Source organism: Bacillus rossius, chromosome 7 (genome assembly GCF_032445375.1).
Source record: "Bacillus rossius redtenbacheri isolate Brsri chromosome 7, Brsri_v3, whole genome shotgun sequence".
Classification (NCBI taxonomy): domain Eukaryota; kingdom Metazoa; phylum Arthropoda; class Insecta; order Phasmatodea; family Bacillidae; genus Bacillus; species Bacillus rossius.
This window is the reverse complement of record NC_086335.1, coordinates 65,205,489-65,231,892: the sequence shown is the minus strand read 5'-3', so window position 1 is coordinate 65,231,892 and position 26,404 is coordinate 65,205,489. Positions and strand designations below refer to the sequence as shown.

The window sequence follows — 26,404 nt, the reverse complement described above, 5'->3', positions numbered from 1 at the left end:
TTTGTGGTCATATTATCACGCAAATAAAAAAAACGTTAAATGGAAAAATTTATGAATTCAGTATGCATGCCCGCCTGAAAAGGCTCAAGCACTATTTATTGACACCGGAAAAATTCGGAGATATATTTCGTGATAGTATAAAATTCCAATAATTATACCTTTGTTCTGTTTATAGTAATGGTTCACTGTTAATCTGGAGGTTGCTGGGCCAATTAGAGACTCTCAGTCAAAGAACTATCTCATCACAAGTTACGCAGTTGTAACGCCTCACAGTCAGCAGCCAATGAATAGAGACCGGAAAAATTCGCGAATTATTTTCGTGATGCGCTGGAATTCACATAATTATAGCTTTAAGCTGCTTTTGCTATTAGCTCAGTGTTCGCCTCCACGGCTCTGGGCCAATGAGAAACCCTCAACCAAAGAAGTATCGAATCACAGTCAAACCAGTAGAGAGACTCACAGGTCAGCAGCCAATGAACTGGCGTTATTTTCCTTGGTATATACATACAGGACTGTATAGTCTATCCTGAAGGTCATCGAAACCGCGAATTTTTCCGGTCCCTACCAATGAACAGGTGACGTTTGCCCGAGTATGTAAATGATCGTGGAGTCTATCCTGGAGGTCATTGAAGACACGAAATTTTCCAGCCCCTAACTATTTATACGAGCTCAAAGGAATTCTTTCCGACGCTCCACGATGTTCGCTGTTGAACTTTGTTGAGCCCGGTACAGCCGAGACGCGTCTAGCGTTGGGAGGTTTAGCCAATATTGGCACAAGTGTACGAGCAAGGGTCGCGTGGTGGGAGAACCATACACGGGCAGCGAGAGCATTCCAGTGTAACACCGATAAGTAGGGACACCTGTATTTCGCGAATACATTTCGTGTCAAGGTATTTCACAAAACACTGTAGCTTTTTCTAAGAGTCATGGAAAATTGTGAGGGTGCAGCAGTACGGTGACCACATTCTCATTGGCCCCGTCAAGAGCGGGACGACACCTCTCACCGACCTCAGCCAATAAGCACAGGAGAAAAGCTACAGTATTTTGTGAAATACCTTGACACGAAATGTATTCGCGAAATACAGGTGTCCCTACCGATAAGCAGAGACACGGAAATTTCGCGGATTCGTCTGACCTGAGGCTGTGCCGAACCCATTTTTGCTTTCCCGTGTTAAGTGGCACTTCCTGGTTCGCTTGCCTCTCTCCTGGCTGGACATGGTTGGCTCACGGTCGCAGAGGGGCGTGTCCAAGTAACTGCGGTCCAATCATGAACACAGAGCGAGAGTGTGGTTTTCATTCTGACTCGCGACCTGATGAATGCGCGATATTTCCGTATCCCTAATCATTAGGGCCATGCATATTTGGCGAAAAGATTCCGGGACAAGCTGAAAGTTAAAACACTGTAGCATCGTCTGTGTTTCGTGATTGGATGAGTTTCTTTCAGGTACATGACGATTGTTAAAACACCAATCACAGTAATTCAGAGCAGAAGAAAAACGCACCCAGAGTGGCTCGGTCAAACAAGGCGACGACTTCTCTCGCCAGACGGCCGCCTATCACAAGGAAGAAACCGCTGGTGCGGATACACCTTGTTGCAGTCTAATAGGCGTTCGGAGTTTTTTTCTCGCGAAAAATTCCTGCTCCTACTTATAAAAATTCGGGTAACTAATTTGAGAAAGGCTAAACTGCTTACCATTATACATATTAAATACGTTCTCATTGGATCAATAATAGTCTCGATACGTTCTAAAGGCTGAGATCTAAAATTTAAAATGACCCAATTACACGTCCTAATCCGCACGAAGGATAAATTTTGTAGCACCAGCCAAATGGATAATTATTGACTCCGACTTATTTACGTACATGTGTGTGTGTGTATATTGTATCCTGGTAAAATAAAATAACTCGAATTTCGTAAGCATCCACCGATCGTTGCACCTCTTGAAGTTACTACGCAGCAAGAGCGAGCCAGCAAGATCTGCAGCAGATGGAACCTGAAGAAAAAGGAATTCGCGATTCGAATGACTCCAGGATGGACACTGCAGTTCTATGCATACGCGGGCATATATTCCTCCTGTTAACTGGTTTCTAAGTTGTGAGGGTTGTTAACTGGGTATTCGTTGATTAGACACTTCTTTGTTCGAGGTACTGACTATGATTTGTTTATGTGATTGAAAGTATCGCGTCAGAATAACTGTGGCCCTATTCACGAAATAAATAGAAAATGTATAAATACGAGTTAGTAGTAAAGCGTCTAAGGCACCCGTTCAAAAATGATGACTATAACAAACACCTTAATTTAATATACACAAAATATTTATTAAAAATTCAAGTTATTTTAATATTTTGCAAATGAAAATTATTCTGATAGACTATCAAGTGATAAAAAAAATTTAAAAAATTTAATGAAGAACCTCTTGAAAATTTCGTTGCGTGTAAATTGTCTCTGGTCATTGAATAATCCTCCTTGCTGTGGATTAGATTCAATAAACACCAGGATGGCAACCATATTGGTAGTACGAATATTATGAAGGTGCTCAATTGAATAGAGTTCGCAACAACATTAGCATGCTACAATTCAAATGTGCCTTAACATCTATTCGCGATCAACATGATCCTTTCGTTAGTTCTGGAAAGTTTACACAACACTGGTTGGTAGATTCATATTTGCAAGTGGAGGTCAACAACTTGAATTATCTTTAACAGATATGCGCGGCCACAACATGTCGAACGAAGCCACGGCTACCTACTTTATCACTGAAAAATGCTGAAACTATCGGCCTCGTCAAAATATGACGCAATGCCCCCGTGCATATTATCTTTGCGCCACTGACTCGACAGCAATGCTAGAAGGAACAGGTTAGCAAAGAGCAATGGAAATATTACACTTGTAAGCGCATGAAAACATAATTGATTCATACAGCGTTACAGAGTCGGTCAGTGAGTCAGCCAGTGAGTCAGTGATGAGTATATTTTTTTATTATTTATGTATATTTTATTGACGTGACAACGTCTAATAAATCGATGAACGCCGGCTGCACGCACGAAAAAGTGTCCCATTACGGATGTCCCACTACGGATGTGTCCTGTTTGCTCATTGTACGCATGCGTGGCATCTCTCTTCCACTCGATTGGAACAACCATCGATTTGACTTTTCAATCATATTTTCGTCGTTTGAATTATTAATATTATGTAATTTAACGATCGTCCACCGATTTTCAGCACAATCGGTACGGTTATTTAATATTAATGTTGAATATTCAAATGCGTTTGAAACCAACAATGGTGTTTTACAGTTACACATAATAATTCAAATTACACCCGGGATCTTTAGCACAATGTTTTAAAAAAATATTGTAACACATTATAAATAAGTTTGGTGTATTTGGGATGCGTATTTGTTATAAAATCGTATTATAAAAACGAAATAATATTATTCCCCTTCGGTGAGCAAAATGTTAATAAATATGTATATAACATCTGAAACTATAATTTTCAAGTATGGCCTCGTGGCCCTACGGTTAAAATACATAGAGCCCCGGGGCTCCAGACAAAACCAAAGGTTTTTAAACTTTTTCCTTTGTATATACCGCTTATATTTTTCTGTTAACCTCTGTAAATTTTGTATATACCAGCAAAGTGTAACTTGTATTTAACAATCATGTATTTTTAGGCAAAAGAGCACTGTGTGCTAGCGTGTCTTGTAAACCATTGTCAAATAACTGTAAAGTGTAAAAAATGTATAATAAAAATCTTTTGAATTTGAATTAGAATTTGATCTTCCATTCCAAAGGTTGTCGGTTCGAATCCCGGCAACTGCGAAATTTCTTTTTGTACTTGTAAAAATAAATACGGTGCACGCAACATTTCAAAAGTAATAAATATATTTGATTTATGAATGCAAATAGAAGTAAATTTATTAATAAAATTGTACATTTCATTTCACTCCTTTGTATCCATACAAAATAGTGATAATTCAATAAAAATTATTCAATTTTATTCATAAAATTATGCAGAGGTAGATTTTATCATACAAAAGATAGAAAAATTAAAAAAAAATTCTTCCTCAAAGAATATATTTTTAATACCTAAATGGTTTGGTTGCAAAACCTATTACGGCTCAGTCTCAGGCCGAATATGATATTCCCTTTTCTTCTGTATCAATCATTTCATCAATGTTTTGTTATGACGTTGTCACGTTAAACTATCGTCCGTAAACCGACTTTACAGACAACCAATTTTATTTATAAATCATGTTTGCGGGACCAAAATACGCGATTTCCATTCTCCAACCATGATTTTAGCAGTGAAGATGTAAACTCAAAGATTAATTATCCTTCAGCCAGTGTGATGTGTGATAAAATAAGAACGTTTTGCTTATTTTAAAATTGTTTGTATTGTATTTAACACTTTGCTGATCATTAAAACAGTAAAATGGAGTATTTTTCATATAAATTACATTGCGTATTGCTTTGCACAGCATGGTTATATAAATATCCTGTAAACAACTGACGGAGCGAGATAGGACAGGCGAATCACTTGTTGGTACAAAATCATGATAATGGTCCATGTACCCAGCCTCCACTCCAACAATTCTTTCTGGCAGAAATTATTTTAGCGCTAGAGACATAGTTTTTATTTTTTACACTAGTTATGCTCGGCATGCGCTGATATGCCTCAATCAATTTTTTTCTCATTTTTTTTGACGTAGATAAACATTCTCTTTCTATTTCTCTATATCTCTCTATCACTCTATATGTGTCCCTTTATAAACATTACACATAGATAGAGAGATATAGAGAAATAGAAAGAGAATGTTTATCTACGTCAAAAAAAATGAGGAAAAAAAAATTATATATATATACCTCTCCTCTACTCTCTACTCTCTATATCTATATGTCTGTATCATCCTATTTATATCTTTATATTTACAAAACAGAATACGAACATACGTTTATATATATACAACTATCTATTTTCTATCTTTTTACCTGTCACAGTTGTTACATAGGTATATAAAATACGCGCGTATTCTAATGCAACGTTGTATCAAAATTTCTAAGAAATAGGTGAAGAACTTTCGGCGCTTTTGATATTTTTAACGAACGAACATTTACATTTTCATTCATATACATATATGGATTGTTCATGGTTCTCATTCGGAGTCACTCGCTGTTATGGTTGATTTTGATTTGTCCTCTCAGGAGCTGATTCCTTTTAGCCTGCCCGAGCGCCAGTTGGCCAGAGGGCATAACACACTTCAGACTGCGTGTCGTTCGTCGCCAGAAATAGTCGCGGAAGTTGCCAGCAATTCCATTATGCGCTTAAGATTTCAACCAAGCGCTCGTTACTTAGTGGAACCCCCGTGGGGCGGTAGGAGGAGGGGGGGGGGGGGGGGGGAGGGTAATTGCAGCGTCATACCACTAGGATGTCCACGAAAGAAGCCAACCCCTTATATCTGCGGATGATGTGCAACCCTCTCATAGTCCAACCAAGCTAAACGAGTTGTCATTTCCAGGGGGCGCAGCACCAGACGCTGTTACGTAACGCACTTTGCAGCAGACCCAGACCGCTGGGTTGTGCAGAACGAGTGTGAATCCGACCGAAAAAACTTCAACTGCGGGTTCTTCAAGACGAAACAAGTTGAAAACGTCCAGACGACTGATTGGTTGGCGTGCTTCCCCGCAAGGCTGGCATACGTCTTTCAACTTGGGTCTGAACAGCATTTTTTTTTTGCGTGACAACGCCTAATAATTCGATGAACGCCGGCTGGACGCTCGAAAAAGTGTCCCGTTACACACATTGGCCCGTTACGCTGTGTCCCGTTACGCACATTGTACGCTTGCGCCGCATCTATCTCTCTTCCACTCGATTGGAACAACCATCGATTTGACTTTTTCGAGGCACATTAAACTTGAAACACTCCCGTTCGTTTCCTACTTTTCCTATCATCGTCCTATCCTTAACAGAATAACACAGATTGGAAGAAGTTAAATAGCAAACATGTATGTATAAAAGTTATAGTTAAAATTATCTCTTCGTTAAAGTAATAAACATATTTGAATTAATGAGTGCAAATAAAAGTAAATTTATCAATTAAATTGTAGATTTCATTTCACTCCTTCTTTGTATCCATACAAAATAGTGATAATTCAATAACAATAAAAATGATTCAATTTAATTCATAAAAGTATGCAATCATTTCATCAATGTTTTGTTATGACGTCACGTTAAACTATCATCCGTAAACAGACTTTACAGACAACCAATTTTTTTTATTCTTCTGAAACACGCGTTTTTGTCATTATTCACTCTTTTGAAAATACGGACGGAATTTTTGGAACATAACTACTAATCCAAACTCAACGAAATCTTTGATGCATCTCTGTAACAGGCACCGCGGTAATTTGAGCAGCCGTTATGTCACGCGGATTCTTCTGAGGTTCAGCACATCGTGTGGAGTCCAATGAGGATTCCATCAAATTGGCGGGGAACATACGGCAACTTCATATCGAACTGGGTGGAGATAAAAGGCACGGCTTTCTAAACGTGCCGGAACCGAGCTATTAGCAGACTTCTGCCGCCCGTAACACATCTCCACAACGACTTCGCTGCACACGTTGAAACAAAATGACATTTAAAAAAAATAGCGTGATTTTTTCTGAACCTTAATGGGTAGCTACATAAACTTATTGAAAAACATCTAGTGCCGCGGGCGTTAGGAAACCGGGTGGACTTGTGCGAGTGACTGGTTTTCATGTAGTAGCACCTATCTTTTTAAATTCTATTTGCTGTATGTTTAATCACTTTCCTTTTTATGAATGTCTATGCTTAATTTTTTAATTACTTTAAATTAGTTGTGGTTGAAACTTTTGTAAAAGTTAATATTTGAACATTAAGTTAAAATTTTAATTTTGTTCTCTAAATATTTAGTCAACATCTGCTTATATCGTGCTTAATTGTTTAATATTCCAATATTTGATGTAACTGCAGAAAAGTGGTTTAGTGTATGAAAAGGCGTACCGTACCGCCTTAACTTCGCCACCAATGAATACGAAATAAATGCAGGCGCGACGGACGAGACCTTCAGCAACCGGTACGCCTAAAGGCATTCCGCCGTCCGGCATTCCGCCGTCCGGCAGCCCCCCTGAAACGAGGACTGGAAGAGCACGATACGGATCCTGACCTTTTGGCCGGGACGACTCCCCTTCAAGGTCGTCGGCGGAGAGCAGGCGCCTTTCCTAGAGAGACGCCGGCGCGCGAGGCCTTGCCTCCGCGAACCACTTTCTCCTCCGCGGCCGGATCCAGGGCGGACCTGCAGGGGCGAGGGGGGTCGCAGGGCACGGGGCTCCGTTGCGCAAGAGGCGAGGTTCAGCGAGGTTGGGCGAGGTTGGGCGAGGTTGGGTGTGCAGGGCGACGCCCTCCGGCAAGGAGGACAAACCACAGCTGCCGGATCATCCAACCTCAGCATTGTTTCAACAGGGATACCAAAGAAGAAAAAAAAATTAATTAATTTACACACGTACAAAACAACGCGTAATGAATTGCTGCCCTTGCAGAAAAAACGAAATTAAATTGAGCGTTCCTGTTTTCAAAAATTCTCTGATATCACTTTGCGTCCGTAAGCCAGATATCTTTTTTTCTTAAAAAAAAAAATATTGTGACTCACTAGAAAACAAGGAGGGAAAAACACAAAAATTAAAACCGACAGGAACGATGGACTCTTGAGCGAACTAAAAATTCCCGACAGCGCATACAGAAAAAAAAACTTCTGTACTTTTACAAAAGATTCCTTTGGAAACCAGTTTCCAAGAAATAATTTGTAACACTATAAGAAAGTTGTTGAATCTTTGTACAACATATGGCTGTGGTTATTTTTGCATATACGAAATTCGTTTTTTTTTTTTTTTAAGATAATTCTATTTCCTACGAAAATTAGTGGTCTCACCGGTTTTGTTTTGTTTTATTGGAGAAGTGCCACTCGGAACACGGCCTGAGTTCCCACGACGCACGTTCAGCTGCCTCACGCGCGCAGCGTGACTTCGTTTCACGGTGTCGCCGCGAGACAGGGACGTGAAGTGGCGGGAAGAAGGGCAGGTGGACTCGTCCGGCCCCCAAAACTAGACCTCCCTGCGCATGACGTCACCACTGGTACAGCTACTACCGTCCCTTGATGTGAAGGTTTTCTTATCGCCACGCACACAAACTAATTACGTGCACACAAAATAAAACTACTGATCTAGTTACTTATTTTTATTTGTACTTCGTTTTGCATTCATACGATGATCTATTCATTCCCAAATATATTTTTGACGTGATAACGTCTTATAAATCGATAAACGCCGGCTGCACGCACGAAAAATTCTGACGTTCCGCCTGAGCCGAGCGTGCAAGAACCGGCCAACCACCGTGCGAGAAAATATTCTATAATATCAAACAGGTTAAAGCGGGCTTTTTTTTTTTTAACTAATTGTTCGTGATTATATTTAAACAAATTATTTAAATTAAATTTCAAAAAACTGTAAATAATATTTAAAAATTAAAAAGTATGCAATTTTTCATCAATGTTTTCTTATTACGTTATCGCGTAAAATTATCGTCCGTAAATCGACTTTACAGACAACCCACTTTTTTTATCAGAAAATCACTTATTTTCTTTATTATAGTCGTGACATCTGTAACTATGCAGCTAAGCGGGTCCGGCGAACGTGAGATGCCAATCAAATGAAGTGAGCTCGATCAAGGTGACGTGGCAAGGGAGTAGAGAGGGAAACCTCACCCCCCACTCCCCCAAACCACTCGCTTCCTTGCACCACGTTTGAATATCCACGAGTGCCCTGCAAGACTACAGGTATGTCAGTTACATCTATGGGATTATGAAGTTATTTACAGCACTTAACATTACTTAATGTAGATTTTATAATATCTGAAATCATATTACTTCTTACAAAATATTAGACGAACAAATTTAAACTCAAACAACTGACATCAGAAAGAATAATACCCAGTGTAGCCAAATCAATAGAGTCTAGTAAATATTGTTTGTCTGTAAAGTCGGTTTACGGACGATAGTGTAACGTGACGTCATAACAAAACATTGATGAAATTATTGATCCAGTAGAATATGAAATATCATATTCGGCCTGAGACTGAGCCGTAATAGGTTTTTGCAACCAAACCATTTAGGCATTAAAAATATTATATTCTTTGAGGAAAGAAATTTTTTTTAATTTTTCTATCTTTTGTATGACAAAATCTCCCTCTGAATACTTTTATGAATAAAATTGAATCATTTTTATTGAATTACCACTATTTTGTATGGATACAAAGAAGGAGTGAAATGAAATCTACAATTTAATTAATAAATTTACTTTTATTTGCATTCATTAATTCAAATATATTTATTACTTTTGAAGTGTACAAGTACAAAAAAAAATTGCAGTGGCCTGGATTCGATCCGTTAACTTTTGAATTGGTAGTCAGCGATGCTAATCGCACGGCCACGAGGCCGTGTTGGAAATAATTGTTTCAGATGTTATATATATAGAAAATTTTGTTTTGTGTTGTGGAAGTTTTGAAACGTATTTGAATATTCAACATTACTTTTAAATAACCGTACCGATTGTGCAGAAAATCGGTGGAAGATCGTTAAATGACATAATATTAATAATTAAAACGACGAAAATATGATTGAAAAGTCAAATCGATGGTTGTTCCAATCGAGTAGAAGAGAGATGCGGCGCAAGCGTACAATGAGCGTAACGGGACACATCGTAGTGGGACAATGTGCGTTACGGGACACTTTTTCGTGCGTGCAGCCGGCGTTCATCGATTTATTAGACTTTGTCACCGCAAAAAAAAATGGCTGCCATTCTTCAAGAAGGTATTCGAAGCCCAAGCCCAAGAACACACGTTTTACTAAATCCTGGTGAAGTACATAGAGTAGAGGCTCCAAGCTTGCTGGAATCATACGTGCACTTTTTCTCTGTGATTACTATAACGTTACGTTGTGTACATGTGCCTGAATTTAAGTACTGTGTTACATACTTCTGGTGTTCGGCAAACTCTGATACCCATCTAACATTTTTGTTTGATTGAGCTCAATTATTAACATTAAAATGCTATAATTTATGTGAAACAAAAACTGAAGGAAAAAAAAAATATTTTTTTTTTTTTGCAAAACTCCGTTCCCCCGGAGAAACCCCCGGAATGGCCACCGCATGGGGAGCCCAGGAAAAGAAACGGGCTCCCCATTTGGAAGCCACCTGGAAGGTTTTTTTCTGTTCCACCCACCGTTTCTTTGGTAGCCTGACTTGTTACAAGGGATTGTATTCCTACCAGAGAAAATGCCGCCATTTTATCTGGGCAATCCGCCTTGGAGGAGCCGGGGCGCGAACCCGGGTCCTACAAGTCACAAGGCAGGCGCTCTACCCCAGAACCAGAGTGGTAGAGCCGCTACTTGCAGTCTTCTTAATAAGATGATATCGGCACACATTTACTGCAATTTATTTTTGTCATTTTCACATGCTTATTTTCTGCAGTCGTTTTGGGAAGCATTCATGGCGTGAGTTAAAAAATAAATTTAAAGTTTTTTTTAAGTAATTGCATTACGTGTTTGTATGTTATTGCTCTATAATATTATTATTCTTAGTTGTGGGCTGTAACATATTCAGTGTTAAATAAAATTCGTATTTTTTGGTGCTCCATTAAAAAAAGACAAATATTTTTTTATTTTTGTAATTCTTTTTAAAAAATAAATTTTACTACAGATTTTTTATTTATTTATTTTTGTGTTCTAATGAAGAAAAACTATTTATAAAATTGTAAGATTAGATTTGCACTTACTTTAGAATATTATATGTTCGCTTGACAAACGCCAGCTGTACAACGAATATAACTTTCGTGTAGTTTTGAAACAGAAATATTTTTTGGAGTATACAATTGTCGTCTTCGCGGGGATTAGAACTCACGCCTTCAACTGCACGTGAAAATATTAAACAGGACACGTTCAGATGAACTGCAAAGTACGTATGATAAAATTATAACATAATTGTTTCTAACAGTTTGATCCTGAAATAATACTAGCTTTGCTCGTGATTTATGAATTTATTTCGGGAAGGGATTTTGTAACAGAAATTCATTTTTGTCTTCAAAGACGTCAGCAACAAGGGGTTTGGACACTTAACGGTTTGTGATTATATTTACTGTAACAAACCTTCGCCGAGATATCGCATATAGTTTTGATGTGTAACCTCTTAGCCTTAGGTATATGGCATTTGGCGGGAGTAAATTCGCGAATGGAACAGAGAAGTCGCTTGGAACGGAAATTCGTAAGCACGGTGCTGTCATCTGTGGTGGATGGCGCTAACCAAAGTTCACAACTAATTTTAACAAGATGGGTGGTATTTAAATCAAATTCCTTGTCGAAAATCAAACCCTAAGCCTGGGCTCAGTGCTTTTTTTTAAAAGTATTTTTCGTTTTTTTTTTATCGTTTCCGTTTCATTGTATAGTTTAAAATCTCGCTTCTACAAATCAAATGTTCCGATAGTCGACTAGCGATCCTAACGAGAGGTGCTGAAACTAAGTGTGATTCGCGTTAATAAATGTAGTTGGAAAAAAAAATTGCATGTATATTTATTGCGCTCGGCATTATATTAAGGAATTCGACGATGAACGTTGTGCACAAGTTTCGTAATACAATTTTTTTTTTGCAACATGAGAACACGTGAATTTGCTCGTCACAGAGGTTACGTGTTACACATTTCTGGCGGGTGCATTTGTTTTCATAACTTCAGTGTGTGTGTGTGTGTGTGAGGGGGGGGGGGGGGAAGGGAAGATATACCCTGCTTCTATTCCTCCTCCTTCGACAGCCGCTGTGAGCTCGCCTGTCCTCCAGCTGCCACAGTTGGAACACCTGGGTGGGATGCCAACCAGCGCCATCGACGGGTGTGGGTCGTTACCACAACGCCGACAGCTAGAAAACTACTGTGTACAACAACGCCGAAATAACAACTGAATGAATTTGTGAGTTTCTTTAATGTACCTTAACGCCGAAATACCACAATCAAACCTAACCTAACCTAGCGTAATATAACCTAACCTAACTTAATCTAGCCTATCCTAGCCTAACCTAACCTAGTCTAACCTAACCTAGTATAACCTAACCTAGTCTAACCTAACCTAGTCTAACCTAACCTTTGTAGCAGTCCTGCAATTACATTTTTTGGCGTTAGTGTATTTCGGCGTTGTGGTATTTCGGCGTTGTGGTATTTCGGCGTTGTGGTAACGACCCGACGGGTGTCTGCAGGGAGTGTCTGCGGTAAGAGCCGTGTCGAGTCCTCGCGGACGTGTGGACGCAGGCCTAGAAAGCGACCCGCGCAGAGCCGATTGATTGCGTCACGGAGAAAAGGACGCGCGCCCGTTTCCGTTGCGTCATCCGGGCGATGCGTCGGTGGCAAGGGGGCGTCGCAGGAAGGGGGGGGGGGGGGGGGGGACAAGAGTGTTGGAGAACTTAACCAAAAAAAAAAATCATATTAAAGATCATGTTCGTCCCCAGTTGCGAGACCAGTGGAGACGATTCGACCGGTTTTAGTCCGATGAGAAACTACTGCCGCACGGTGTTTGAAAACTTTTTGTCTATCGTGGAAAACCCAGACTACCAAAAAACTTAATGATCCTAAGAGGAAAATTGTTGAGGAATGAAGTTGTAGAAAACATGTAAACCTTAATTCTAGCACAAAACCCATTAGTTTACTCGTAATTTTCCAGAAATCAATACACGAGAAAAATTGGTTTTTGAGATGATTTGATCTAAACCAGTTCCATAACATGAAAACTTTGCGGTTTTTTACTATATACACTATATTTGTATTTTATATGTTATAATATAATAACAGTAACAATATTAATGATCATTTACATAAAAATGTACAAAAAATGTGACCCAGTCTTTGTTACTCGCCAGAGATTTGTAACTTCTAACATCGGTAACTGAAGGGGAAAAAAAACACTGATTATATAAAACTCGGACAAGAAATTGAATGTAATTTAATAATTTCTTTTGACGTATCAACGTCTAATAAATCGATGAACGCCGGCTGCACGCACTAAAGTGTCCCGTTACGCACATCGTCCCGTTACGCTGTGTCCCGTTACGCACATTGTACGCTTGCGCCGCATCTATCTCTCTTCCACTCGATTGTAACAACCATAGATTTGACTTTTTCGAGGCACATTAAACTTGAAACACTCCCATTCGTTTCCTACTTTTCCTATCATCGTCCTATCCTTAAGAGAATAACACAGATTGGAAGAAGTTAAATAGCAAACATGTATAAAAGTTATAGTTAAAATAATCTCTTCGTTAAAATAATAAACATGTTTGAATTAATGAGTGCAAATAAAAGTAAATTTATCAATTAAATTGTAGATTTCATTTCACTCCTTCTTTGTATCCATACAAAATACTGATAATTCAATAAAAATTATTAAATTGTATTCATAAAAGTATGCAATCATTTCATCAATGTTTTGTTATGACGTTGTCACGTTAAACTAATGTCCGTAAAACGACTTTACAGACAACCAATTTTTTTATTTAGAAGCACAGAATGGGTCCCTGGCTTGTCTGGCACACAGACTCGCTCGAGGCGGCTGAGTCATCGCGCCAGGTGCACAGTGGCCGTGTGATACCCCTTCCCCCCTGCCTAGAAGTGTTTGCACACGCTCTGCAGCTGTCATCCCCTAGCGATCTCCCCCCCCCCCTTGATTATCAACTTCATTGACGTCACGTACACGCGCACCCACGGGCTACGCTTGTCAGTGGCAGACATTTTTTTTTTGTATTTTTCCTGCTGTTCCGGCCACCGTTCGATTACCCGCCAGCTTCCCACGAACGAGTTAGCCTGACGTGGGCCCCCTTTTCTTTTTCCATAACCTAACTAAAAAAAAAACTAAGTGTATTTGAAGGAGTTGTCCGGGTCAGGGAGGGATCTAGGTGAGTCTCAGGCCGAAGCCTAGACGCCTAGTCGTGCTGGGATCAGCCATGCAGGGAGAGGGTCGCATGCGCATCGTGTGCTAGGAGGGGGGGATTGGCCAGCCACGGCAGCGATTAAATCCACGACTAAACTCCTCTCTCAACTAAACTATGCTAAGTTTGGCCCAGGTTTTAAACCTGCACAGGCACAGGGAAAACCGGTGCCGAGATGCAAGGGCATAATTATTGCGTCCTAGACGTGTTGGAATCCTGCTCATGGAGGGGGATGAATGGGGGAATACAGACAGAGAAGTCGAGGCCGCCGTCAGAGAGTTCGTGCCCGGGAGACGAGGTCCTGTCCCGGGAGCCAGCCCCTCGCGAGGACGAGGCTTCGAGTCGAGGGCGGCGCCCCGGGACAGGACGACCGCAACCCCGAGGAGCAACTCGTCGCGGGGACGCACCACAACGCCGAATTACCACAACGCCGAATTACCACAACGCCGAATTACCACAACGCCGAAATACACTAACGCAGAAAAATGTCATTGCAGGACTGCCACAAATGTTAGGTTAGGTTAGACTAGGTTATGTTAGACTAAGTTAGACTAGGTTAGGTTAGGCTAGGTTAGGTTAGGCTAGGATAGGCTGGGTTAAGTTAGGTTAGGTTATATTACGCTAGGTTAGGTTAGGTAAGGTTAGGTTTGATTGTGGTATTTCGGCGTTAAGGTACATTTAAGAAACACACACAAATTCATTCAGTTGTTATTTCGGCGTTGTGGTGCACAGCAGTTTTCTAGCTGTCGGCGTCGTGGTCAATTTTGACTTTCGGCGTTATGGAATTTCGGCGTTATGTGGTAACGACCCACTCGGGACTTGGCTGCAGTGTTCGGAGGCGAGTGCGACTGGGATTGGAGCCGCTTCAGCCGGCGGGGGGTGTACTGTTCACAACCTCGTAAAGACATATCTCGGCGCATTTTTGGGCCGGCCTTCAGTCACTAGACGTTTTGCAATTTTAGTAACTTAATTTTCCATATGAACGTCTATAAATTTGTAAATAATCAATACTGTATAATATTCCGTGTATATATGTTAAATAGTAATGTAAATATTCTAGTTTTGCTCTCAGATTAGAGTGGAATTTAATGTTAATCTGTTAATAGCCCGTATAGCTATTTGGCATAGCTGTTTTCTATTATGATACAAAATAACATTTTTTTGGGGTATAAAATTTTCCTAAATATTGTTTCACTAATTAGTAGGGGTAGGCCTTTTTCGCGAATAAATATGAACGCCTCTTGGACTGCAACTAGGTTTACCCGCACCAGCGGTTTCTTCCTTGTGATTGGCGGCCGTCTGCGAGAGAAGTCGTGACCTTATTTTTTGACGAGTCACTCAGAATGCATTTGTTCTCGAAATGAAATACTGTGATTGGGGTTGTAGCAATCGACGTGGAACTGAAATAAACTCACCCAACCACGAAACACAGATGATGCTACAGTGTTTTAACTTTCAGCTAGTCGCGGAATCTTTTCGCGAAATATGCATGCCCCTAATAATTAGGTTTTCTATAGTCAATAGTAAGAAATAGTAAAACGTGGAGTTTTGTTTGCGAGGTCGTGTACCTGGTACCTGCTGAGTATAGAGAGTACCAGGACGAACGCAACTGCGGTCGTCAGACACCGACACCATTAAGGCTCTTGCCTGCCTTGACATTCAGTCCCTTGCAATTTGTTATTCCTCTCAAATATTGTTTTCGCTAAAATTGAATTTATGTTAACGGGCCTGGTGCCATAATGGAGGCAAGCGTATGCGGAAGCCTGAAATTTCAGATTAAAATAGTTGTCGCGGTCTTGTTTTATTGGATTGAAAGTTGTACAATAAATTGTGTGTGAACCTACGTATGCGTACGCCCTCTCCTCTTTGTTTAAGTTGTCTTGCGTCCCTTTACTTTTAAGGGGAAAGGTACCAAGTGTAATTTTTACTTTACAAAACTTGGGATTACTTGTTTTTTTTTTATTATTATTAGCCATGCTGGGCAAATTTCAACGAATTAGGTACGTATCCGGGCAAAAGTCTAACAGTCAAATCATCCTTTGGAAACAGATGCCTTTATTAATAAAGTACTTATGTTCTACTAAGTGAAAAAGTAGTTATATCTCCCCACTATCAACCAACACGTATACTTTTGTGAAGACGGGTGCCTGCTAGGTTCTTATTCTAATGTTAACCGACCGATTCGAATTCTAAGTTGTTCTGTGGTGTCATTCTCGATGTCTGAAATCGTTACAAACTATCGTTTCGTCACTAGAGCGTACGAAGGTATCGAAGCTAATGAATACGCAGTTACTTCCAAAATACCTGATGCTTCACTGAGAGAAATGTTTGTTTGCCTCAACAAAATATTTGTTTATATATGGCGAAATAAATATATTTTGATAATTCAAACAAATATTTGGTAGTAGGAAAGATTCTGTTGACCCAACAAAATGATTTTGTCAACTCAAATGTGTATTTGGTTAGGTGTAACAAATTATTTTTGTTACCTTACCTAGTTTGGTTAAGCTAACAAAATATTTTGTTCCACCAAGTAAATATGTGTTTCGCCATATATAAACCAATTATTTGTTTGATTCAAACAAACCTTTTTATCTGTGGTTGGAGGCGGTGTTTGTCACATGTAGCTGCCAAGATGAACGAAGTTGATGCTGGAAATCAAGCGTGGCTGGTGACTCAGTTCTCGCCTACCAAAGGAAGAGAGGGGGGGAGTGAAAGTGGTTCGCGCCGACGCCGGACAGAGATGGAAATAAAAAGGGAAATAATAACCGCGCGGCGACTGTGCAACGCGTGTCGCAACGCCGCGGATCGTGCAGGCTACAGCAGCCGTTTCCCCCCCCCCTTCCGTTTCCGGCGGGGCGGGCCGCAGAACAGCCGACAGCCAGAAGCGAAACTGCCGCGCCTGCCAGCGCTTGACGAGGGGGAGCTGAATTGTTGCCGCTTGGAAGGGCAGCCCTTCAGGATTTTTCTGGCAATGGGTTGTTTGTACAGCGACTGGAAGGGCAGCCCATCCAATTTCTGAAAACATGTTTCTTTAAGTTTTTAAATAATCCTGAAAACTTGCCCCTTGGAAGGGCAGCCCATCAGGATTTTTCTGACAGTAATGTTTTTGAAAGGTTGTCTGAATTGTTGCCCCTTGGATGGGCAGCCCTTCAGGATTTTTCTGACAGTGGTTAGTTTAGGTTAGGTTAGGTTATGTTAGGTTAGGTCACTGTACAAACTAACCACTGTCAGAAAAATCCTGAAGGGCTGCCCATCCAAGGGGAAAAACTTCAGACAACCTTTCAAAAACACTACTGTCAGAAAAATCCTGAAGGGCTGCCTTTCCAAGGGGCAGCATTTCAGTCGCCCCCTTGACGACAGAGTTGGAGAGGCAGTATTGGACGGAGAATGTCTTCCGATTTTCTCCATCATGTAAATTTTGACAGATAACCTCAAATTAATTTTTTAAATCACGTCTCACTATCACATTTTATTTTTGTTCAGAGCTATCTCAAACTTTTCATTTTTTATCTCAAATTTTGAAATTAAATAATGAATCATATTGTTGGATGGAATATTTGTGCCTTTTTTTTTGAACACATATCCATTTAAATCATAATAATATTAGTTTCATAATGAAATAATAATTTTCAGTGATTTTATTTTAGAGTTAAAGAAACAATTTAATTTTTTCGCATTCAACATTCATATTAAACAATATTTCTGTTATATAACTTTTGTAGCATGTGCTCTTCGCCATTATAAGAACTGTTGTGAAGGAAATGATGTCATTTCCGTTTTCCATGTGAAATATTTGATGGAAACTCAAGCCATCCAACTTGTCAAACAAACTTGACTGGGATAGGGACGTTTTTCTCGGTGACGTCAAACCCTATAACTTTATTCCGCAGTGGGGCAGGGTCTTAAGGCCGGGCTTATAAACTACGCAATAAACGTAACGGCTGGTTTATAAACTACGCAATAACGCAATATTTGAAATGTTCATCATCCACAGTTTAGAGTACCGGTTTATAAACTACGCAAGGCGCAATAACGCAACGCAAGTATTGTTCACATTCCAACTTTCTTGCGTTTTGTCTAGCGTTTTCGACGGACATATTCGCAAAGATGTTGTTATTTTTATTATATACCTACAACATATTTACGCTTGCTAAACTTCCGTACAGTGGAATAAAGTAACACGTTTAAATAAAATTACAGACTTTTCTTTTTTGTTCTCATGATAAATATGAATTATTAAAAATCCGGGGTTAGAAATTCTTTCTACTGTTTTACAGTTAAGAGTAATAGAGTTGGTGACGTGTTGAGATGTTCTGTCCGCGCACAGATGGCGCGCAGTGGTCGGGCGTCGCAGTGTTGCCACATCCTGTTGCATCCACGTGCATGGAAAATACAGAATGTCCATAAAATAATGTCCCAGTTGCAGGGGTCTACTACAACAGTTTAATTTAGACTATTGTGACCGTGTATGGTCACGAGACGTTAAACACACGAACATTTAAGGACATGAAGAAGCTTAACTTTCATGTTAGCGGGTAGGAATAAACTGACATCTTGTGACATCACGACTCATAGATAGGCTACGGCTGTGTGCGGCAAAGACAGTGCACTTTCACACAAAAAAAACCATAGACAAGGTGGAGACTTCATTCCAACACAACATCGAATTCAGTGTTACCAAATCACTATTTACAACTAATCATACATCTAATTGAAGGGGAACTAACGTAGTTTTTCTTTTTCTTTCCAGTGTTCAGCGTGTGCACCTTTAGTTATACGGCACACAGCCAACTTAAAAGTTCAATTCTTCCCACACTTTGGTTAACACGTCCGGAGTAATAGATGAAATAGCCCCTTCAATTGTGTCCCTCAACTAAGGAAAATCATCAGGTAGCGGCGGAACGTAGTCATAATCTTTTATAAAGCACCAAAAAGAAAAAGAAAATGCATTGGCGGAGGCCAGCGAAAAAAGAGGTCTGTCGTCCCGGATTACCTATGGATGTTTTTACCCACATGGGGGATCACAATTATTAAGGTTTGAACGAAACGAACGTTGTACTTAAATTACAGATGGAACACAAAACGCTTTACGCTCACCAGTCGCCATTTTGCGGAAGATGGCGCTGCAAGCGAGAAAACAACAGAGCAGCACTCGCGCATGCGCTTGTCTAAAACTGTTTTTCAGTTACTCTTTGACTGTGACTTTGAACCAACGCTCCACGACAGTGGAGACATTCTTCTATGGACACGCTGTGTTCTCGCTGTCACATGACGTCACATGACGTGCGGAGTGGTAATTTCATGGACCCCACATTCTATAACGGGTCCTGGACCCAGGATCAGACACAGTCACGTGCTACATTATAACTGCGTGGTTATTTCTTATCCATACTCTTTTTACAATGTAATTTAACCTGAAAATACAGGTATTATGGTAAATATTTTTGTAAGTTGAAACTAAACTTTATTTATAGAATTATTTTTGTTTTCTTAACAATGACCACAGGGAGCATGCGTTGGAGTGGCGTCGCCGCTGACGCGCTCTCCTCCTCTACCGGTTCCCCCACCACGTACCTGACTTTTCCCCTCAGTGGATCAGAATAATTATCTTAAGGGGCCCGCCTCGTCAGGGGTGTATGTGTGTTAGTGAGAAGTGAGGCGGGATAATAAGCGCGACGCTCGCTGGTGCTTCTAGCGCAGTGTCGCCTCTAAGCGCAAGGCTCTGAACTGGCGCGCATTCTCCTCGTCGTCACAGGATAACAGTGAAATTTGAGCGGTGACCGTAACATTATACGGCCGATAAATGAAGATAAAGGTGTTATGCAAGCCCCTTAAGTGCTTTCAAGAATCTGTACTGATTGTTTTATGCCTAAAAATTACTCTGAAAACACGCGTTTTAGGCATTTTAACGCTTCTAAAAATACAGTTTAAAAACTTAATCCGAAATTAAAAGTACTTAAGGCCCTCAGCGAACTCTTAAATGCTATTCGTAAATAGGCCCCACTCGGATATCTTGAGTAGTTTTGAAATCGCGTTGTTTTTCCTGAAGCTCTGCACACCGTAAGTGTGCCCAGGTAGGCGGGCCCCTTTACGCTCAAAAATCGTAGCCCCCTCAGCAAAGAAGTTTCTCTTCAAAACTAAAAAAAAAAATTGGTTGTCTGTAAAGTCGGTTTACGGACGATAGTTTAACGTGACAACGTGATAACAAAACATTGATGAAATGATTGCATACTTTTATGAATATAATTTAATCATTTTTATTGAATTATCACTATTTTGTATGGATACAAAGAAGGAGTGAAATAAAATCTACAATAATTGATAAATTTACTTTTATTTGCACTCATTAATTCAAATATGTTTATTACTTTAACGAAGAGATTATTTTAACTATAACTTTTATACATGTTTGCTATTTAACTTCTTCCAATCTGTGTTATTCTGTTAAGGATAGGACGATGATAGGAAAAGTAGGAAACGAATGGGAGTTTCAAGTTTAATGTGCCTCGAAAAAGTCAAATCGATGGTTGTTCCAATCGAGTGGAAGAGAGATAGATGCGGCGCAACGGAACACAGAGTAACGGGACACTTTTTCGTGCGTGCAGCCGGCGTTCATCGATTTATTACACGTTGTCACGTCAAAAACTGTGCCTGAACTTTCTCAGGCGTGGCTCCTGGTCGTGTTATCCCCCGCCAGTTGCCAGGCTCTCATAACGGTTACGCTCAAGCTACACGCGGTGTCGCAGCTGCTGTTGCCTGTCTCATCCTTCACGGCGTGCATTCTGATGGCCGCTGACTCTCTCCTTCCCGGGCAGAGCGGTCCTTGTTGCCAGGCATGCGCCATAGAGCACCGACGTCTCAGACACAACTTTTTAACGTAAAGAAGATTGTTTAAAAGTTTGTGAAGCTTTTTTTTTTCTTAGAATGTAAATTTTGGAAGTAAATGCATTTACTTGTATTTCATCAATATCATATGTAATATGATATTATTAATTTTTTTTTAATATCTAAGGAGACGTATCTGAGAGACGCCATCTTCATTTCAACCGTTTTCGTCAACCAAAATGTTTACATTTATTAAGTGTTAAAATATTTGAGTTTTGAAATAATTCGTTTTTCGTTCATAATGACTACAATTGTAAAAGATAGATCATAAAATAGTAAATTAAAAACATATATATTAAAACGTTTTTAATTAATGATACTATACAAAATAAGTTTATTTTTTTATTATTTATGTTAACAAGCCGAGTAATATCAATCTGGCAACACAGGACTCCATCTTTGAAAGATTTGTGCAATGGGAGTGCATGACTTGATGTAAGCTCTTGGAAAACTATTTTGTTTGTTTCGTCCTTTCGTTTTGTCGTGTTTTTGTCTCGTTTCAACTGTTGTGCTGAATTTTTTTGGGTTCAATATTTTTGTGCTGTCATCATTTGTGGTTTTTTTTTTCGGTCTGTTAGTCCATTTTTCTTTGTTTTTCTTTGTTTGTTGACCATATTCCTGTTATGGAATATTATGTGGTGTTTATATCCTATTGACAACAGCAATTTTTTGCTTAATTTGTGTTTTTTGTTTTTGTCTTTTTGGTTTTTTGTAGTTTTCTTCTACAGACATACATGTGCTTAGCAATGGCGTATGTCCAAAGGCTTACATCAAGTCACAGGACTCCGTGTGCTGCGATCTGAGCGTGAGGCGCGCTCTGGTTGGCTGCTCGGCGACAACTGGGTGTGTGCACCGTCCCGCCACCGCTGAGGTTCCTCAGCTGGTAAGGCCGGTCCACACGCAACGTTTTGAACACAGTTTTTACTGCGCAGGCAAAACTGTGCAAACTAAAGGTTGCAGTTTAGCCGTGTCCACACAACACAGTTTGCAGCCAAGTTTTATCCTATCAGTTGCGAGAAATCCTTACTTTGGCCAATTCTTTCCGGTATACCGACCTCAAAGAATTATTATTATTTTTTTTGTGATTTTATCTCTGTTAGCCGCGATGTCAACCTCTTTGTATTTTTGAACACGTGCTTCATACGCTTGACTTTTTTTTTGTCCCTATCGCTATATTCTTTTGTTTTGACCCGCCACAAACACGGAAAGAACTTGTACAGACCAACGAACACTGTTAGAAATTCACGTGAACACTGTCGCAAATCGGTCATCGTTGAACAGATTACACTGTTCCGGCACAAATACCTAGGGAGAACTGAGCCCCGTGTTCGAAGAAGACGGAGGAAGTGTCCACACGCTACGACAAGTCTGTGCAGGTCGACTAAACTGCGCGGACATAAATAAATGCTCTTGGCCACAGTTTTCCTTCGTGTTCCGTCTCCGCGCAGTTCACAAAACTGCGCAGTTTTCCTGTCTACACGCTACGTCTTGTCTTCAACGATGTGACCTGCGCAGGTAAATCGTTGCTGAAAACGTTGCGTGTGGACCGGCTTTTTAAACGTGTCTGTCACGTAGCCGTTGCTGTTCGGATGCGATAATGTTCCTGGGTGTCGCACGGCTGTTCGAACGCCAGTATCCGAATACGGACCATGGCGTGACAAATTCTTCTAGCCGCACACACACACACACACACACAACGCTAAGTTCTGCGTAGGACAATAAAATACAATTTAAAAAAAATCTCTTTTGGCGAAGACTACAGGCGTAAGTAGATTTCGAAGTATCAATTTTTTCTGGAAACGTTATGGAAACTTATGGAAAAATTTAAGAACTTGGTGTATATGACATCCCATGTTTTGTCCAAAATTCCAAAATGATCGATAAAACTGTTTCTCATATTCCATGCAGCAAAAATGTTTCGAATTGTTTTTAACTCAATGCATCCATCATTGAACAGCTAAGAATAAATTTCATATTATACCTGCTAATGTAGTTATGATTTTTTTTTATATTTTAAACACGGGTTTTCACCCCACGCACTTGTACGTAGCCGTTTGAAAATTTGCTTTGGACCAAGGTTTAAGATAATAGAATATTTTTTGAAACATATACGAACGAATTTGATAGTAGTATAGTTTTTATTTATTTCAACTCCTGTTTTATGGTAATAGTTCGTTTCATCAAAAAAAAAAAAAAAAAAAAAATCCAGCCAAACAAATTAGATAGCATATGTACTAAACAAGTTATGATTATTTTTTTTTGTCTTTCAACCTTTGTTATTTTCACATCTTGGAGAAGGCCTATGTACGTTCTTCCTAAAAACAAACCTTAACCTTATTGAGCTAATTTAAACATTTAAAATTAACACGAAATTCTTTTATTCAACATGGCATCGAATATATTGTAGGTTAACAATGTGTTGTGTCTCTGCAGTATGATGAACGCTTGGCTATATATTATTCCAGTGTTAACTAAGGGTTGTCAATATCGTAATGTCAGGATTCTAACGTATTTTTCCTTTTAAAGTTTTCATTATTTATTATTTTTATGTCTAGAGTCATAGTTGTACTATTATATGGTTTTATTTTTTAAATACCCACGTGTGGAGTGAATTCTGCGATGTTCTCGCGGGTCCTCCATCTTTTCTAGATTTCTGTGACTTCCACAGATGGGATAATCGTGTTTCAAACATTTCCGTTCCAATCGACTTCCGTTCCTTTCTTTTCTCGAGATACTCACTACCGAATGCCGTGTACGCCGAGAGAACCAGATGTTTACACATGTGGAAAGAGGGGGGGGGGGGGGGGGGGGGGGGTTGACGCCGGCCGGGGACGCACCACAACGCCGAACGTACAATAACGCTGAAAACCATAACGCCGAATGCCAAATTGACCACAACGCCGACAGCTAGAAAACTGCTGTGTACCACAACGCCGAAATACATTAACCCCGAAAAATTTCATTGCAGGACTGCCATAAAGGTTAGGTTAGGTAAGGTTAGCCCATAAATTCATTCATTTGTTTTTCAATTTGCTCCTGTGCCCCCCCCCCCCCCTCCCCCCCCCCCCCCCCCACGCAGCAACATTTGTCGGCGTTACTGTATTTCGGCGTTGTGGTACACAGCAGTTTTCTAGCTGTCGGCGTTGCGGTCAATTTTGGCATTCGGCGTTATGGTATTCGGCGTTACTGTACGTTCGGCGTTGTGGTATTTCGGCGTTGTGGTAACGACCTACGCCGGCCCTAACCGCCTCGACCTTCACGCGCTCCCGTCCCCCGACCGGCGAGGCACGCAGCTTGTTTCCCGCGCTCTTATTGTGGAAGGGGGGGGGGGGAGCAATCGTGCGAAGTGACTTTCTCCCCTGCGTCCGTGTCCGCGGCGGGGACCGCCATTGTTGTCTCCTCGGCCGTGCGGGGCGGGCGAAACGGGGCGAGCTAACTTACTTCCCTTCGTTAGTCGACAGCTTTCGCCGCTTTTGACGGCGGCGGTTTGTGTCGTGACGGGGCGTCGTCGGGCGAGCACGTGACGAGGCTGTCCGGGACACAAGCAGACACGGAGCTGCGGTTTCAGATCCACACATACTTCATTGGAGGGGGGAAAATTAAAAAAAAAATAACGTTCACGATAAACAGGCGAGTAAAAACCTTTTTCGATGTGTGTATACTCATCTTAGCTCTCCCAAATGCGCACTTTGCTGGGAGTGATTTCGTTAATGCAACTGGGAAGTCAATAGGGAACGGAAATGTGTAACAACCACGGTGCTGCCATCATGAAAAAAAAAAGGTCACTTGATATAACAATTATTTTACTTGATCGATTCCAGGAATTGGCTCGATCCTTTATCATTTATATAAAAATTACCATAAAAGTGACAGGTTCGTGGAAAAAAAAAGAACACAAGATTTTTACAAATAAACAATATATTACATAATTTATACTCTACTACAGAAACACTTGTGTAAGTTAGCAATCTAATAAACATGTAGTTCTGCATTGGCTTTAACTGACTAATTCACATAGTGGGTACTTGAAAGAACACGATTTTCTTGCGAATATGGCCCGTGGCGCGGTGCACAATAATAAGCTCAAGCCCCCTTGTGTCACCCTATGCCCAGATACTAGACGCCAGCAAGTCGGTTTGACGTCAGGCGCAGGCGACCCGCCTATCCCTGCAGCACGGCGGGGTTCAACCTGAGCAGCACGCCGCCACGTGGAGCCCGCTCGAGGGAACCAGTTCTCTGCACCGTCCGCAACCTTGTAACGTCAGGAATCGTTCCACAATTAAGAAGGGCCTCTGTTTTAACTGTGGCTGCCTGGGCAGCTGTGGCTGGGCTGACGAGTGAAGTCGCCCGCCCCTGGGGGCGCTTGCGCCCCTGGTTAATAACAACCCAGGAGTTCCCAAAATTTAAATGCGGGCCGCAAGGCCCAAGCACCCAACTCCAGCATGGTTGATTTTTCAGCCCCTCCAACTCTTCTTACCTGGACCCTTCTTCCCTCTTGTCCAGTAGCTACCTGCCTGCTTAATGCATGATAACTGATCCCCGCATGACCCGGCCCAGGGTTTTCCCTGTGTCTATGCAGGTTTTGCCTGGGTCACATTTAGCTAGCTTTTAAGCTAGGCGACCAATGGGGCGTCAGTCATGGCGCCAATTGCAGCCATGGCTGGCCAGTAAACCCCACTACGCACACGATTGCACGCGCCCTTGTCCTGCATGGTTCGAAACCCGCATGGTAGAGTGTATAGGCTTCGGCCTGAGACACACCTAGGTCCTTCCCTAACCTGGACCCTCCCCTACACACATAGAATTAATTTAGGCTAGGGGAAAAAAAAATTAAGAAGGGGAGTTAGTCATGGCGCCAATCGCAGCCATGGCTGGCCAATCCCCGAACAAGCACACGATGCATGCTCCCTTGTCTGCATGGCTTAAACCCAGCATGAATAGGCGTAAAGGCTTCGGCCTGGGACGCACCTAGAGTCTTCTCTAACCCAGACCCTCCCAAACAAAATACACTTAGTTTTAGTTATGTTAGGAAAAAAAAATCAATGTTCCACGAAAACGATGCATTGAAGTTCGGCCTTGATATTTTACTCCCATCGTGCCCAAAGAAGTTTCACTTAAAATAAAAGCTTCACCCGGTGGCCATGCAATCATGCAGACGAGGCCTCTCTCTCGGATGGCGAGTCGGCGCTACTTGTCTCTGCACGGCTCCGCCTACTGTCCGCTCCGAGCAACGTTTCCCTATAACTTGCCGCGCGGCTCGCCAGACTTCCCGCCTGCACTATAATAGTCGGGCGGTCTCGCCAGACTTTCAGCCTGCACTATAATAGTCGAGCGGGCTCGCCAGACTTCCAGCCTGCACTATAGTCGGGCGGGCTCTCCAGACTTCCAGCCTGCACTATATATAGTCGAGCAAGGCTCGCCAGACTTCCAGCCTGCACTATATATAGTCGAGCAGGGCTCGCCAGATTTCCAGTCTGCACTATAA

The 26,404-nt window shown here is 41.0% G+C and overlaps 1 protein-coding gene across 1 annotated transcript in view; it reads left to right on the top strand.

The window, feature by feature from the left end:
* LOC134534610 (uncharacterized) overlaps window positions 1-26,404 on the top strand; it is a 119,691-nt gene that overhangs the window by 28,799 nt on the left and 64,488 nt on the right. The window contains 1 exon segment of the mRNA XM_063373093.1: window positions 14,235-14,423. Coding sequence (XP_063229163.1) covers window positions 14,235-14,423 — 189 coding nt within the window.